Genomic DNA, 16,885 nt, shown 5'->3' on the forward strand with positions numbered 1-16,885 from the left:
TTCCCTTGAATATGTATTACTCATAATTTACCAATTATTATGTTATGCATAGTAAGAGGTTATGTTATTATATTTTCATGCACACATAGCATTTGTTCATATTCATTTCCCAACTACTATTTCTTGTCTCTACTACTGATTCCTTTCTAGGCATAGTGTACTTTTATGTTTCCACGACATATATAAGATGACATGTATATCTATATGTAGATATAAATCTCTATTCTAAATATTAAAGAAAACCTACTATCCTCTGTTGTTCTCTCTTTCGAACCTTTCCATCCTTGCTATAGTCTTTCTACTTCTCTCTCTCTCTCTCTCTCTCTCTCTCTCTCTCTCTCTCTCTCTCTCACACACACACACACACACACACACATACACAAACACTCACACACACATATACACTGTATATATCGCAGGTATTTCAACTTGAATATGTCATCTAGCAAAGCATCACTATAATCTCAACATAAATAACCCAGCTTTGGTACTCTTAGTAGTAAGAATTTGGGCATATTGTTTTATTTAGTGTCTGCAATAAGAAAATACAATGTTCATAAGAATATTTGAAGTATGAGCTATCATCCTATTGCAGTAGAAACTCTGGAAAGGACGTTTTAGGAAAAGACTTGCAAATGACAGGTCTAAGACACAAATGGGCATGGCATCTTTATGTAATTAATTGGGTAAGAATGGCTGGTGTCTAGTGAAAAGAGGTAAAATAGGAAGTAAGAGAAATGCACGCACGTAACAATAGGCAAAGTCCCATATGACCACATTAAACTTTTGGAGCATAGTTTTATCGTTACAAAAGAGTATTTGTTAAAAACTTCAAGAAAAGAACATCTGGGATCTGGTGTTGTATATCACACTGATTTTACACAGCCAGAATGAAACTAAGTTTGTTGGATGTCTGTTACTCAGGCAAAAGACAGTGATGGCATAAATGAAGGCCAGAGCATTTAAAAAGACAACCTGAGGGAATATTTGGGATGGGAAATGTAGAATTTTGCTGACAAAATAAATATGGGGTAAACATCAAAGAAAGGAATTAAGCATATTTCCTCTGGCCAACTATCATTTAGCTTCTGCAAGCAAGTGATCAATCAACTATGATGAGGAATACCACGGTGGGTGAGGGAGGAGATATTAAATAGTTCTGGTTGGGATATACACCAGTGAGTATGTATTAGCTACTATTCTAAGTAAATACATCAACGAATACCACTGGGTATTGGGAAATTCATGAATCTAAGAGGCATCAGAATGTAATAGCACATTTAGGAGTTGTCTTGACACTAAGATGGGAGGAGTTCTGGAGAGGCACTGTCTACATGGGAAAGCCAATGGCAGCGAAGGTGGTTCAAATAAAAATGACCCCATTGGCTCATATATTTGAATTCTTAGTCCTCTTGGAGTGGTACTACTTGAGAAGGACCAGGAGGTCTGGCCTTGTTGGGTAGTTGTGGACTGTTGGAGGAAGTGTGTCGCTGCAACTTCGCTTTGAGGTTTCAACAGTCCAAGCCATGCCAAGGGGCTCGCTCTTCCTTCTGCCTGTGAACCTGGATGTAGAACTCTCAGCTACTTCCAGGGCCATGCCTGATTATGTGCTATGATGTTCTCTATCAATGATGATAATGAACTAAACCACTGGAACAGTAAATACGTCATGGTCATAAGAGTTGTCATGGTCATGGTGTCCTTCACAGGAACAGAATACGAACACACCTGCATTATCTCATGACAGGGATTGGTTTGAAATCTATTTTGCAGACATTAGAATAGGAACATCTGTTTGTTTCCTGGTTCTATTTGTTTTCTGTTCATGTTTTGCATCTTTTTTAGCCTAGTAAAGTGTTATATTTAGTGATAAATTGATTTACTCTGCTAGTCTGTATTTTTTTAATGTGTGAAATGAAACACTGAATTTTAGAGTTTCTATTGAAAGGCGTGTATTGTTCCCTGTTGTTTTGTTAATATTTTTGTGTTTGAGATTTTTTTTACACTTCTATCTAATAAATGTTGCAGTATTAATTTTTCCTCCTGTAATCTCTTTATTATGCTTATCTTTTTTTTTTCAGACCGAAGTATTCCTTCCAATATCCTATGCTGGGCTATTTTAGGAGCTAATAATTCCTTTAGCTTGCTTTTATCATAAAAAGTTTTCATTTCACCGTAACTTATGGCAGATATTTGCTCGGTATATTAGAGTGAGTTTGCAATTATATCCATCGAAGTCTAAAAGATACCAGCCCTTCTTGAGTTTGAAGTGACAAGCCAGCAGTTATTCTGACTCGTTGCCTTTTTATGTGACTATGGTCTACTCTTTTGCGTTTCTCAATATACCCTTTGTTCTGTATATTTAGGGTTTTTAAATATGATATGTAATGAGGAGTGTTTTTTTTTCCTGGTCTTGTTTATGTGTTTTGTATGCCTCTTGTATTCAGATAGGATTCCTTTCCATATATTTGAGAAAATATCTTCTGTGACATCATTAAAATATTTTTATATCATTTGAATGAAATACTTATTCTTGTATATTTAGACTATGTAGGTTTAGTCATAGTTTTTGCCATATTCTGTTCATACATTCAAAAATTTTCATCTATCTTAACTGGATCATCCAAAACTTCTCTTTCGTCTTCATAGCTTCATGTATGACATATTCAATAACATCCATTCAATTAGTGAGGTTTTCCACTGAACTTTTTATTTGACCTACTTTATTTTCCATTTTCATCATCATTTTGGTTTCATTTCTAGGATTTTTATCTCTTTATTAAATTAAATTTTGACAATAAAAATTGACTCCCTCATTTCATTTTGCTATCTGTGTTCTCTTATGTAATATTTAAGACCTTTGCAAGCTGTTTTTACCATAATTAAAAGTCCTTTACGTTCTGCATCTGAACTTTTATGGAAGACATTTTAACTGGGCGTCATTTCAGTGAGGGTAGTAATTTTTGGAGACATCAAGTTGTCATGTTACTTATGTTTATGTCCTGGGATATGACTATCTTGAGTTAGAATGTTGGTTATGACTTGTTATTTTAATTCAAATTTCCTCTCTTCTTTCAGTGGACATATTTACAAAATTAATAGGAATTTAATGTTTAGCTGTGCTGCTATTTTTGGCTGTTAGTTTGGTGCTCCATGTACCAGGCTTTATCTCTCGACTGTACCTGTTGAGTATTGCCTGGTGATAATAGAGTAGAACATGACTAAAAAAAAAATGGTTATCAAACAGCAGTTAGTTCAGGGAGTAGAGGGGCAGATGATACTGTGTGTACTGATAAGTTAGTGTGGATAAAGGAGACAGTGAGCAATCCCGATGAGACTAGTTCCAAGTTCGATGTTAAATGGAAGTAGAGGAGAGGGGCATAATTAAGTGTGGTAATAATTGAGTCCATGGAAAAATCAAGGGTGGGGACGGTGGGATACTTGGTTAATGGCAGACTAAAAGCGGAAGTAATTATATGTGTTCAAATACTATAAAGTAGGTCTGCCTTTGAGTTTCGGGAGATGGAACAGCAACAGGAATAGGCATGAGAAAAGAGAAAAGAAGGGAAAGAGGAGAGAGGGAGAGAAAGAGGGGGTAGGGAGATGGAGGAGAGTACAAGCCTGGGCAGGAAAGCAAGAAGGAGAGGAAGAAACTGTAGGAGACAGTGTTCTATATAACATTATTTTAGAGCATTAGTATGAATTTAACTGAAACTTTTTACTATCTTTTGGAATGAAATCTTTTTTGTTTTAAGGCTTCTTAGTCTGAGGAGGAACTCCTTCAGAATCTAATCCATGTTTATAAGTTTCCTAGTCTTTTCTATCTTTTCATGGCTCTTTGGTGGCAGGAGGCATTGAGTCACCCATCATCTTAAAATTTCCCAAGGGCTGGTAATAGGGAGCTGTTTATCACAGATGTACATTTTTGTTTATAGGCGGAATACCTGTGTGAACACTTGCATGGAGATTTTAGTCAACAATAGTTTCATATCATATAGTTAATATTTTGGTGAAAGTTGTTACTTGTTCTCTACTTACCAACATGGTAACAACTAGAGGTGATGGATGAATTAATAAATTTGTGGTAATCATCCCAAATCATTAATATGTACACTGTAAATAAATAGTTTTGTCAATCATATCTCAATAAGGCTGGGAGAACAACACCAAAAAAACCCACCCCCACCCCAACTCTATGGTCTTTTCCTCACTAACCTCCAACTACAGCAGATTTGCAATGTATTTTTATCCCCCCCCCCAACCTTACATATCTTCTTTCTACAGTGTAATATCCTCATTGCTTGAAATACTAAATGCTTGGCTGGGGACCCTCGCATTTCTTGCTCGCAACACAGCCATTTCATCTTTGCTACAGGAGAAATGGTCTAACGTTTCATGAAAGCAAACTTTCGGTGTGAGCAAACTTTCGGTGTGAACAGAGGCAACGTTTAGGCGCCCAGGGATCTTTATTCCTCTCTCTCTCTCTCTCTCTCTCTCTCTCTCTCTCTCTCTCTCTCTCTCTCTCTCTCTCTCTCCCTCTCTCTCCCTCCCTCCCTCTCTCTCCCTCCCTCCCTCCCTCTCTCTCTCTCTCTCTCTGTTTCTCTGTAGCTTTTTGGTTCCTGACCTGGCACTAGCTCTTGTATACCAGGCTGGTCTCGAACTCACAGAGATCCGCCTGCCTCTGCCTCCCGAGTGCTGGGATTAAAGGCGTGCGCCACCACCGCCCGGCCTTTATCCCTCTCTTTATTCATTCTTTATAAGTAGATACACCTTGGGTGCTCTTATGGAAATTTTAATCTAGACTTGTGACTGTTAGGATAAAGAAAATAAATACTGTGGATGAAGGCATGAAGTTGGGTCTTATGAACATAGAATTCCTTGGCACCGAGGGCAGAAAATGCAAATGGAGACTACCACATTATCCTTCAAATCGTTCGTAAAACTCTGCTGTTGTTCTGTTTGGTTGAATATTACACCCCATAGAAAGCCAATGCCGTTATGTATGGAGGAAAGTTGGGAGTGGGGCAAATAGTTGACTAGAACGTTGTTTCAGAAGTCTCTGAAGAAGAGAACAAGTACATCTATGTAAAGGAAAATGAAAGGGAAGAGCGACTACTAAAGACGTCACATTTGTTAATATCTCAGGAGAAAAAAAAAAAAAGAAAAAAGAAATTTACCTCAGGCCAAGCCAGCTCCGCAGCCCGGCATCCTTTTCTGCACCTCGTGCACCTCCCCCAGGTCCTGCCCTCCGGCCCCGCCCTGCCCTCCGGCCCCGCCCCTCCGGCCTTGTCACTCTCGTTCCTCTGGCTCCTCCCCTCTCGCCTTGAGTGCTGTGCGAATGCACAGTGGATCCCGCCCCCTCTCCTCCGTCCACCAATGGGACGTGGTTTCGTCATTTGCCACCGCCCGGCCGCGGGTGACGATTACGTTTCCCCGCCCTCTCCGCCGCCGCCACCGGGTCCTAGGAAGATGGCGAAGGTCACAGAGCGTTACGACGTGACTTGGGAAGGTAATTTCGGGCGGGGAGGGCTCTGGAAGCCCCGAAGCCCCGGGACGTGGTTCCGATGTGCCCGGTGTCCCGGAGAGATTCGTCCTGCGCTGTGTCCTCCGCAGGACAGCTGTCCCTGAACGGGCCAACTCGAGTGGACACTGAGGCGGGTTCCTTCCCGGGCCCCGGCGGCGTACCTGTCGCCTTGGCCGGTCCCTGCACCTATCCTCCCTCTGCCTCCCTCCGCCGTCAGTCCTGTCCTCTGCCTAGGAAGCAGGAGGGACCCGGGGCTGCGACTGTCACACTTCCTGTGGCTTCTGGGAGGCGTGGAGGAGGCGGAATCCATGTAGTAAAGCTTGTCTGAAGCCAAGAAATAAATAGGTTCAGTGAGGCCCGTGCTAATTATTTAGAACGGTTATAGTGTGTAAAAAGGTGTGTGGAACAGCCATAAACAATTACGATTCTTCCACATGCACACACACACACACATATATGTTACTTTTTTTCAGAACCGGGTCGTGAACCTACGCAGAGCACACACAACATAGCTTGCTACTTATTCTCTGCCAATACTGCATTTTTCTGAAGGGAAATGTAACTGGTTAATTTGGCGGCATGTGTTCATAGGTGATGGGCTTTTCCTGTCAGGTTCACCAAGAGTGGAGATCTTCAATAAATCTTCAAATAAAACATTCAAATCTTGGATCAGCTCCGTAAGGACTGGTACCTCTCTCAGAAACGTTGGTGGGAGTCATTCTTAAGAGAATAAATGAGGTTTTTTTTTTAAGCGTGGAATTTGTGTTCGTGGACAGTGCGTATTCCAGCAGTTAGCATGGTGCAGGGCACTTCTGTAGGTAATTTGCCCACTGAATGGCTTCGTGGGATCTTTAACATATAGAGTGAAATTTACACTTGTTTGATTAGGAATAAATCTCAAGTATTATACAAGGCAAAAGTTTATTATACAGCCCCAGTGCTCAAAGAGTTTACAATTTAATGGAGCAGCCTACCTATCAATTCATTTTTTTTTTCGAGATAGGGTTAAGGCGTGCATTCATTTCTATTTATTTATTTATTTATTTTTGTTTTTTGAGACAGGGTTTCACTGTAATTTTAGAGCCTGTCCTGGAACTAGCTCTTGTGGACCAGACTGGCCTTGAACTCACAGGGATCCGCCTGCCTCTGCTTTTGGGCGCAGGGATGAAAGGCGTGCGCCACCAATTCATTTTTAAAAGATTTGTGTCCAACTGTACCTTTAGCGGTACAGTAGATATGTGAGGGGATGTTCTTTTCAATGCTTTTAAAAATGTTTTAAATATTTCATGATTTTTCTAAAGTGGCGTTATGAAGGTATTATGTGACGTATAGCTTTTAAAAACTGTTAGCATGAGAACCATCAAAGGAAAAGTAGGTTTGCCACTACCAGCAAGCAAAATGACTACATAGCACGGCTGCAGTCCTGTGGGCGTCCTAAAGTGTTGTGCCATAACTAGATTTGGAATAGTTAGTGCTTTGCAGATTTGTTGAGTAGCAAAAGAAGAACTCATTTTAAAGTGGCCAGTAAGCTCCTAACAGGAGGAAAACAGTTGAGCTATGGGTTGATCGTATAAAGTCACACTGCTGGAGGATCTGGTGGCATCCAGCCTGTCCCACTTGTGTGGCCTGACTCTGCTTGTCTTTTCTAAGTTGCCTGATTCGCCGTGGTCTTGTGTTAGGGGTAAGCACATGCAATTCCCTTCACTAAGTGTTCTTCCCTCACAGTCTCACTCCTAAAGTTACTTCCTACATCACAGGACCCTGTCTACTGATGTTACTGTTTTTTCTTTTTTTCCTTTATCCCCTAAGAAACCACATTTTGAGATTTTATGGATGTGGTTTCTGTGCCATATCTAGAAAATACAGCCGACTTCCTGGCCCCTGACTCTCAGTCTTTCCACTCCCTCCACTTTTCTGGAATGTTCTCTGAGCCGTAGATTGAAGGACTGTTTTGTAGACAGTGTCTACTGATGTGACAGGTGCTTTCTGTGCCTTCCTTTTCCTTTAAGGTGCTAGGAAGACCTTGTGCCCATCAAATATTTTTATGTTATCTATCTATGTTATATTATTACAGATCACTCTTATTTTTCTGTATATGTGTGCATGTGTGGTATTGGTATGCCTGAAGATGCCACAAGTTTCTGCCAGGTATTTTTTCTATGATTTCGTCTCGGATTTTCAAGACAGCTTCTCCCACTCCACCTTGAACTCACACATTAGCTAGACTGATTGGCCAATTGACTCCCAGTATCTATCTACCTGATTCTGTATCCCATTACTGAGATTAAGGGAGGGTGTAGCAATGTCCACTTTTTTGCAAGGGTTCTAGGGATCGGACTAAGGTCTGTATTCTTCCATAGCAAGTACTTTCCCAGCTGAGTCATCTCTCTGCAGTCCTTTGCCTCTGTTTCTTAGTAGCACTCTTCTAGGTTCATGTCACACTTTTCATACCGTCCTTTTGGTGGGTTCTCTATATCTGTTTGCTTTCAAATGCTAGAACACACTAGATTGATTGCACACTTCACTAGTGCATTGCAGTATATAATTGGAAGAAGACTTCTGCTGAAGTTTCAATACATTGAAATAAATTCTTCTCTTCCTTCAGATTTAGTACCCACGCTGTCCCTTAGGCCCTATGGCCATTTTCATCGTCCTATGACTGACTTTGTGGGACTGAGTAATTTTTAAAGGGTATATGCTGATTCATGTAAGTGAATGTGTAATTGGTGTTCCAGAATTCACACCGGCATGAAGGAAGTGCAGGGGTAAAGGAAGGAGTTCTGTACAGAAGACACAGTAGCAGGCAGGCTGGTTCCTCATTTTTCAAGGCCCAGGTGTCTTAGCACAATGAGAACTGGTCCTTAGGGAGAGATACCAGGCTAGCCCCTTTGGATCTTCTCTTATCGATATTAATTACCCTTAGTGCACAGACAGTAGTTCCTAGCATGAACATGAACATGGTGAGTAGCTTACATATATAGTATAGAATAAAATGCCATCTTTGGGGGACAGCCCAAAATGAAAAGTATATTTAAGGAAGGATTACTCCCAAAATTTGTTTCTAGCCATAAGTTTTCCCTTTTTTTACTTATAGCAAAGGTAACTAAATATTTTGTGGTAGTTTACACTTAGCAGAATGTTTATGTAAAGTACTTACTATTAGGAGCCCTAAACTCAGACCACATAAATGGGGGCAATGTATGTATGAAGTTGGATGAAAGACTATAGTAATGCCTGCGGAATTCACAAGTTCATGACCTCTTCACAGTAATCAAAATCAGCTTAAAAGCAAAACAAAAGCCCAAACGCTAGCACTGTCCAAACATGTGGCCTCTCTGCTTTGCTTTAAGTTGGGTGAGAGACTATAAAGCTTGTAATCCTGTGATTTAATAACCTAAGTGGAAGAAGTGTTAAATGATAAGTCCCAAGTCACCATTTCTAGGTTGATGAGGCAGAGCTGACTTAAGTCCTAGTCCGTCTGACTAGATCCCTTGCTCTTTCTGCTTCTTAGTGCCTGTTGCCAGGTGTCAGCATGTTTTTATCCAGTGCAGAAGCAGATAGTAAATAGCAGCTTTGTGTATTCTTTGGCTCATATTGCCTGTTCCTATAACATTACAGCTCAGAAAAAAAAAAAAGCCATAGGTTGAAATAAAACTTTGCTTACAAAACTATTGGCTGCAAATTTGGCCATGAGGTGGTAGTTTCTTGACTCAACTTTAAATTTTCTGACAAAATGCAAAATAAAGAGGAAGCCAGAGATGCTGTAATTAGAATGAGATAATAGTGTTTGCAGCTATAAATGAATATTGAATAGCTTAGGGAGAAGCTTTGAGATTTGTTGATTCAGGGAACATAAGAAAATTAGCATTATGTATAAAAAACTGAACAAATGTTAACAGCTGAAACTAGTAACAGCCATTTTTAAAAAAAAACATGTTATGCCAGATCCTGTTCAGTATATAAAATTAATTAATAATGTTCATTACAGTAGCCAAATTATGCAAGTATTATTTTTATCTTCACTTAGTAGATAGGAACATTGAAGTGCAGCGACTAACTCAGGTAATATCCGACAAGTAGAAAGTGTCAGTGTTGAGATTTGAAGCCTGGCAGTTTGAGTGCTGCCTTTCCACTCAGATCTCTGGATACAGATTAAAATAGAAATCAGTGTGCACTCAGTTGGTAGTTAATCAACCTTAATTATGTGGCTTAGTTCAGGCCAATACAACAATATAACATATACACCAGGGTGGATGTCTGTGGACTCTAAATCGTTTCTGTGCATTTCTGGAGGTTAAAAACAGAGATCTAGGTCCCGGCAGATCCAGTGTTCAGTGAGGATTGGACAGCTAATGGCAGGAAGCAGAGGAAAGACAGCCTCTTCTCTCTTGTTGTGAGGGCAGTTTACCTCCTAAAGGCCCATCACCACTTTGAGTCTTGGGATTTAAAAAAAAAAAAAATGGAAAGTGTTATAAACATTTAGCCTTCGCTATTATATTAAATTTCTTCTGGAAAATTTTGGTTTTGTTTATTGTAGTCAGTTCTTAGCACTCCAGACTGGGCTTTTATTTTTATTTATTTTTAATGAGATTTTTGTTTTAAACAAAAACAGATTTGTATTTTTTTTCTTTTGACTCATGGCCCTGAAAGGCATTTTGATTCTCAGCTACTGGGGGAAGACTAAAATTTTGTGAATAGAGAAGACTTAAGGGACTGATTTCCTTTTTAAAAAAAAAATTCAGGAAGCTCTTCTGTCATAAATAGCCCCCTATGATAACTAACAGCCCTGTCAACTTATTTCTTTGGTACTGATTTTGATCTGTTCATTAGGAAAGAGCCCTAAAGTCTAAAGCCCACTTAAAGGTGCCAACCCAATCTTACTTATTCTAATCAGATTTCCAGCCTGGGAACTCTGGGAGAGACATTTAAACCACAGCAGAGTTCTTGATTCTAGAATCTCCTGTTGTGATTTGCACAGTTGTTCTCCTGTTTTATGTTCATTATATTGATTTATATCAGTTTATGTTGATCTTACTGCTGCTCTTCATATTATTTACTAATTCAATCAAAGATTTCCTTAGTTGTGTTATTTTCTTATTTACTTCCTGCATGGCAGGGTACTATTAAGGAACCTTGATGTGAATATCCCTTTGTTGCTGATAGCCCAATATGGTAGTCTTGAAAAATTTTTATATCCATGAGTAAATTGCAAAAATATGTTGAATACTTTGTGATGTCTATATATGATTGTACGCTCTTTTTTTTAAAAAAAAAAAAACAATACTCTGACTTTTATAAAACTCTGAAGGTAATCTATATTTCTCCTCACTCCTCCAGTTTAGACCTACAGCTGCCTAAAGTGATACAGGGCCTTTGTAGAAGACCCATAGCATGGTGTTCATTATGGTTAAAGATGATTGCAGTATCACAGATTTGCCTATAAGTTAGAGTTCATTTCCTTATGTAAATAGTTGATTTCATTTAGTCAATGTTTTGAAACCTTATATATGTATGCATGTGTGTGTTCATATATGTATATGTGTTAAGAACATAAATATATTTTTTCAGAAATGCGAGATAAAATGAGAAAATGGAGAGAAGAAAACTCAAGAAATAGTGAACAAATCATGGAAGTTGGAGAAGAATTAATTAATGATTATGCTTCTAAGCTTGGGGATGACAGTAAGTTTTCAATTATTATGTGTAGGCGAGCATGTTTTATTTGTGATTCTTCCTAGTTAATGTGTTTTATTAATATTTTACCCATTATTAGTTCTATCACTCCTTTGTTTCAGGAAATGTAATGAATGGTGCTTTAGTTTAAGTATGATTTATATTGTTAATAGTAGTTGCTCAGTTACTTGTCTATTTCTGTGATATAGCAACATGACTGTGACAACTAAGAGTCTGTGGTATATAGCATCTTGTTGGAAGAATGACCTCAGGTGAGAAAATGGCTCCACCAGATTGGCCTGTGGGCCAGCCCTTGGTGCATTTTCTTGATGGATGCTGTGTATTGGAGGGCCCAGTTCACTGTGGACAATTTGTAAAGGAAGGCAGTCTGAGCAAGCCACAAGGAGCAAGCCAATAAGTAGCACTCCTCTATTGCCTCTTCAGTGATTCTGGCTCCATGTTCTTAGGTTGAGTTCTTGCCCTGACTTTCTTGGATGATAGATTTCAAGCCATAAGGGGAAATAAACCTTTTTTTTTTCCACCCCAAATTAATTGCTTTTGGTGATGGTGTCTTATTACAGCAACAGAATACTTAAGACAGTGTTTTTGGAGTTATGGTTCCAGGAGGTTAGAGTCCATAATGGTGGAGGGAGCAGGAAGCTGAAGACTGTCTTCTTGAACGACAGTCATGAAGCAGAGGCTTTGAAAGTTCAAGTCCTGCCCCCAGAGATGGATTTCTCCAGCAAGGCCACATCTCTTGGCCCTCCCTAAACAAATGGGAATCAAGTCCTCAAGTGCACCAGAGACAGTGGAGGACAGTCTTGTTTAAACTACCACAGTAGTGAAGCCATTGGACAGGCATTTAGGTTTCAGAGGCTCACAAAGCTGGTAAATGTTTAGCTAGTGTATATTCCTAATGGTATTCTGGTCTGGTCAAAATGTTTTTCATGGAGAATTTTAAAATTTAGTATGTGTTAAATATTGATTTTTTTTTTACTTCAGAAGGTTTTTTTTTTAAATATTTATTTATTTATTTATTTATTTATTTATTTATTTATTTATTTATTATGTATACAATATTCTGTCTATATGTATGTCTGCAGGCCAGAAGAAGGCACCAGACCTCATTACAGATGGTTGTGAGCCACCATGTGGTTGCCGGGAATCGAACTCAGGACCTTTGGAAGAGCAGGCAATGCTCTTAACCACTGAGCCATCTCTCCAGCCCCTTCAGAAGGTTTTATATTGCTGAATACCTATAAAGATGTATTATTAAGTTTAAAAATATTATAATTACTAATTTTCAGTAATAAGTAACATTCTTTAAAATAGTTGAAAGAATGTATTCATTTCTGTTTGGGAAATTTCTATATTAAATTCAGTTTTTTTCCCATCTCTTATTTCTAGTTTGGATCATATATGAGCAGGTGATGATTGCAGCCCTAGATTATGGTCGGGATGACTTGGCATTGGTAAGTATTTAAACTAGTTTATATTTTACCCTATATTTAATTCACTTTACAAGTTATATATTAGTAAATGGTTAAGGCTTACTGTTGGGCATGTTTTGAATGCTTTCCATAACAAGTTTTGAATGCTGCTTTGACAGGGCTGGGGTTGTAACTCAGTGGTAGGATGTGTGGCTAGCATGTAGAAGGTTCTGGGCTTGCTCTCTAGCATCATGCATATAAAAGAAAATGACAGAACACTCTACCAGTAAACAGTAATTGAAGCTAGATACTTGGGGCTACAGACGAGCCTGTGTAGAACATTTTTTTATAGAACATTTCTGTGATATAATAGCACTTGTTAACGCTTGTTTTCAGTTTTGTCTTCAGGAGTTAAGAAGACAGTTCCCTGGTAGTCACAGAGTAAAGCGGTTAACGGGCATGCGATTTGAAGCTATGGAAAGGTAAGCATGTAGTAAACAACCTAATCTCACTTAAACATGGCAGACATGGCAGCTGTACCTACAGTACATCATTGATGCAGAAGGGCTTTGCACTCCTCAGCTCTGTCTGATGTCGGGGTATTTCTCAATACAAATCACACTCGTACTTCTAGGAGACAGCATGACACGAAGTATAACCCATTTGCCACTTCTGACTAGCGAAATTAGGTCATGCTCTGCTGGAGGATGCACTTTAAATCCCAGTTCCAGCACGTTCTAGTTTTGGACTTGGCCAGTGAATACTAGGTATTTTCAGCTTTATTCCTCTAAAATAAAGATATTGCCAGCTTCCTAGGGTTGGAGGAGAGCATACCCATAGTCATGCATATGCTCTCAAATACATGGAAGACATGGTCATCATTTGGATCAGGAGTTTTCAATCTTGTAGAGAAATAACTCCTTTAGAGCAATACATTTAGCCTAGATATGGAGAGAAGAGATGATCTGTTTCAACTAAAGCACAGGTGGGGATGCATTCAAACCTTTGCTGAAATGTGTCCAGTACATTTGTGGGGCAATCCAGGAGAGTTAAGGGTTTATTGGGATTGAGGATAAGGTGAAGTGGAGTTTCCAGCTGGAATTGGAGCTGCAGATAATAGGCAGTTATGCATACGGGTCACTAATATGCCCTGCCAACAGGTGTCAACTGAAGATATGAAGAAACACGTTAGGTTATTTAAGGGAAGTGACCAACCTTTGGATTTATCTGTAAAAGCATTTTATGTACTATATAGTCTAAAAAAGAACAGTTTGAAGCTTCTTACTTCTGCTATCATTACTGTAAATTATAGCAGAATGTAGAGGATGGGTGAAAGAAATTAAGAGATAGAAAATAAACCATCAGTAACATTTTAGAAGTAAAGGCAAAAGATAAAAATGACTTAGTTTTCTGTCTTTATGCTGAGTTGTCATCAACCTAAGAACAACAAAAATGGGAAATAGTAGGTTTTGGTTGAAAAAGTGAGTTTGGTTTAACATCATGGATATCAAACTGAATAAGGAACAATTTGAATATATTGAATAAATTGTTCCTTATTCAGTTTGATAAGGACCCATGGCACCAAAATGTAGACTAGAATTCCCCTTAGATTTGTCACCTTGTATTGTAGGGTAGGATAGTGCCATCACTCTAACGGGAGTGAGAATGTCATCCAGTGCTTCCTGTACCTGGATGGTCAAGAGTTTTGATATGTTCTTGTTCTTTGTCATTTAAATAATCCAGCCTGGGGAGTTCCTGCTCATTAGAAATATAGAAATGAGTATTGGTGTCTCATCTGTTCTACACTTTGTCCACTTTCCGCATAGAGCTATGAGTGTGTGTGTGCTGCTCATGCAAATGCAGTCTGGTAATGCAAGTGTGGCTGCAGTACCCAACTCTGCTGTTGCTGTTAAACCTTTTCCCTTTGCTTCCAAGATGTAATGATGCCTGCCTGTTTTCTCAGTTTCTCACCATCCTTTTTCTGTATCCTCTGCTATTATTTATAACTCCAATGCCACAATCGCAACATAAATCGCAACATCATCAAAGTAGCCTCGGTCACTAGTTCTTACTTTCCTATTTAGATGAAATTAATGGTTTTCTTTTAAAGAAAGTTTTTCTGTAAATACTTTATAATTTTTGTTTTCTTAAGAATAAACCAAATGTTCACTGTAAAATGAAAATAGGAAGACTTGCATAGCAGTTATGAATGAAGATAAAGCTCTATTTAATATATTTCTGTATTTATGACATTTTAAGGTAATGGTTCTTGATATATCTTTCTTTTTAAATAGATATGATGATGCTATACAACTATATGATCGAATTTTGCAAGAAGATCCTACTAACACTGTAAGTTTGTACATTGTCCTGAGCATGACTTAAAAATTATGTAAGGGTAAAATAAATGAATTGAAGAAATACTGAGACAGATTGTTCTTTTTTTAATGTAGTTTAGGTGAGCCATGTTTTAGTTTAAAGATATTTGATACTCTTATTTCATTTGTTGAAGGTAAACTATGCTATATAAAAACCCCACAAGGCTTTTTCCATGTTATGAAGCTTTATGAAGTACCAGTTTATTTAGTGAGTGTGGATATTTTTTATTTATGTTAATTACAAATGAACGATATCTCGGTGATAGTTATATGGAATTAGTGCAACTATTTCATTTTGCTTTTGCCTTTTTCCTGTTTAATGTTTGAATTAAATTACATTAAAATGTCAATAATTATTTGTTTTAAAATTCCCTAGTTGTTTTTTTTTAATGTGGTAATGTTTAATTTAATATGCTGACATAGTTTGCCTCAGTTTTCCACTTATGGGAAGTTACAGAGGAGTTGTAGGCAATAGTCATCGTCATGTCTTTCTATATTGCAGTACACTTAAAACTGCAAAAAAAAAAATTTAGAATTAAAAAGTGTTTTAAAAATTGTTTTATTTTTATGGGTACAAGTGTTTTGCCCACATGTAAGCCTGTGCAAAATTTGTATTCAATACCTCTGGAGGCCAGAAGAGAATTGGAACTGGCTTTAAGAGAAGGTTGTAAGCTACCATGTGGTGCTGGGGTTAAAACCCCAGTCTTCCGGAAGAGAAACCAATACTATTAATAGCAGAGACAGTTCCCTAGCCTCTACTTTTGGCATTATTAAAGAAACACTAAACTTTAGTTTTATGTCCACACAAGGTAAACTAAGAGAAGCTAGCCACCTGGTGGTGGTTGCACATGCCTTTAATCCCAGTATTTGGGAGGCAGAGGCAGGCTCCAATGCTACAGAGAAACCCTGTCTCGAAAAACTAAAAAAAAAAAAAGAAAGACAGACAGACAGACAGACAGACAGACAGAAAGAAAGAAAGAAAGAAAGAAAGAAAGAAAGAAAGAAAAATATATATCTTTAAAAGTTATCGTTTTACCGTTTAAAAAAATCATATAATGTATATAAATAGATTTTATGATACCAAAATATTTAATTTAACAACAGTGTTAAATTAACACTGAGTGGTGTGACACATACATTTAATCCAGGTGCTTGATATACAAAAGAAGAAGGTGGATCCTTGTAAATTTAAGGCCAGTCTGGTCTATAGAGGGTTCCAGGATATTCAGGGCTACACCAAGAAACCCTGTCTCAAAAAATAAAAAAAAAAAGGAAAGAAAGGAAGGAAGGAAGGAAGGAAGGAAGGAAGGAAGGAAGGAAGGAAGGGTGTATAGTGTGAATTCTAATTGGTCTTAATAATAAAAACTCAGAGTCAGATATTAACTTTCTCCATTAATACCATGAGATAGCATATAATTCTGACCTTTGTACAGAATCATAAGGGCTTTGATCCACTTTACTAAGTTTTCTGATGTGTAGCCTGCCTTTCCTGATTTATTTGCATTAGTAAAGGTTGTAGGGGCTCCATTTATTGGTGTTTCCCATACATTGCAAGGAAGGATTCAGTTAGTTCTCTTTTTCAACTGAGTTCTCTTGCTTTGGGGATATTTGTTGCTATTCTCTCCCAAAAAAATTACTGCACCAGGCATAAACATTGTACGTAGACATGCATGGCATGCAGACAAAGCACCTGTACACATAAGATAAAATAAGTTATAAAATACCTATACACATAAGATAAAAGAAAGTACCATTTTTATATTGTTAGATAATTTCTCATGTACTTACTCAAAGAATTTACTAGTCTCCTTTGCCATTTAACCATATTTTGAAAAAAGTACAATCAAATTTCTGGAGTTTCTGGGTTTCCTATGCTTTTC

At 38.1% G+C, this 16,885-nt stretch overlaps 1 protein-coding gene and 1 long non-coding RNA gene across 6 annotated transcripts in view; one reads left to right on the top strand and one right to left on the bottom strand.

Annotated features, from left to right (window-relative positions):
- The window catches only part of LOC126514010 (uncharacterized), a 129,361-nt gene extending 124,115 nt beyond the window's left edge, over positions 1-5,246 (bottom strand). For all 4 annotated transcript variants that reach the window (XR_007595483.1, XR_007595489.1, XR_007595488.1 and 1 more), the window contains exon 1: positions 5,178-5,246. This is a non-coding gene — a long non-coding RNA (uncharacterized lncRNA). The remainder of the gene's footprint in view (positions 1-5,177) is intronic.
- Positions 5,247-5,422: 176 nt separating this feature from the next.
- Positions 5,423-16,885, top strand: part of Emc2 (ER membrane protein complex subunit 2) — a 32,272-nt gene continuing 20,809 nt past the window's right edge. For both annotated transcript variants that reach the window (XM_050162730.1, XM_050162740.1), the window contains exons 1-5: positions 5,423-5,509; positions 11,093-11,206; positions 12,605-12,669; positions 13,024-13,109; positions 14,922-14,979. In XM_050162730.1, the coding sequence (XP_050018687.1) occupies positions 5,470-5,509; positions 11,093-11,206; positions 12,605-12,669; positions 13,024-13,109; positions 14,922-14,979 (363 nt within the window). In that variant the 5' untranslated portion in view covers positions 5,423-5,469. The remainder of the gene's footprint in view (positions 5,510-11,092; positions 11,207-12,604; positions 12,670-13,023; positions 13,110-14,921; positions 14,980-16,885) is intronic.

The sequence above is a fragment of the Alexandromys fortis genome, unplaced genomic scaffold (assembly GCF_014885135.2).
Source record: "Alexandromys fortis isolate MF-2015 unplaced genomic scaffold, M_Fortis_MF-2015_v1.1 scaffold_17, whole genome shotgun sequence".
Lineage (NCBI taxonomy): Eukaryota > Metazoa > Chordata > Mammalia > Rodentia > Cricetidae > Alexandromys > Alexandromys fortis.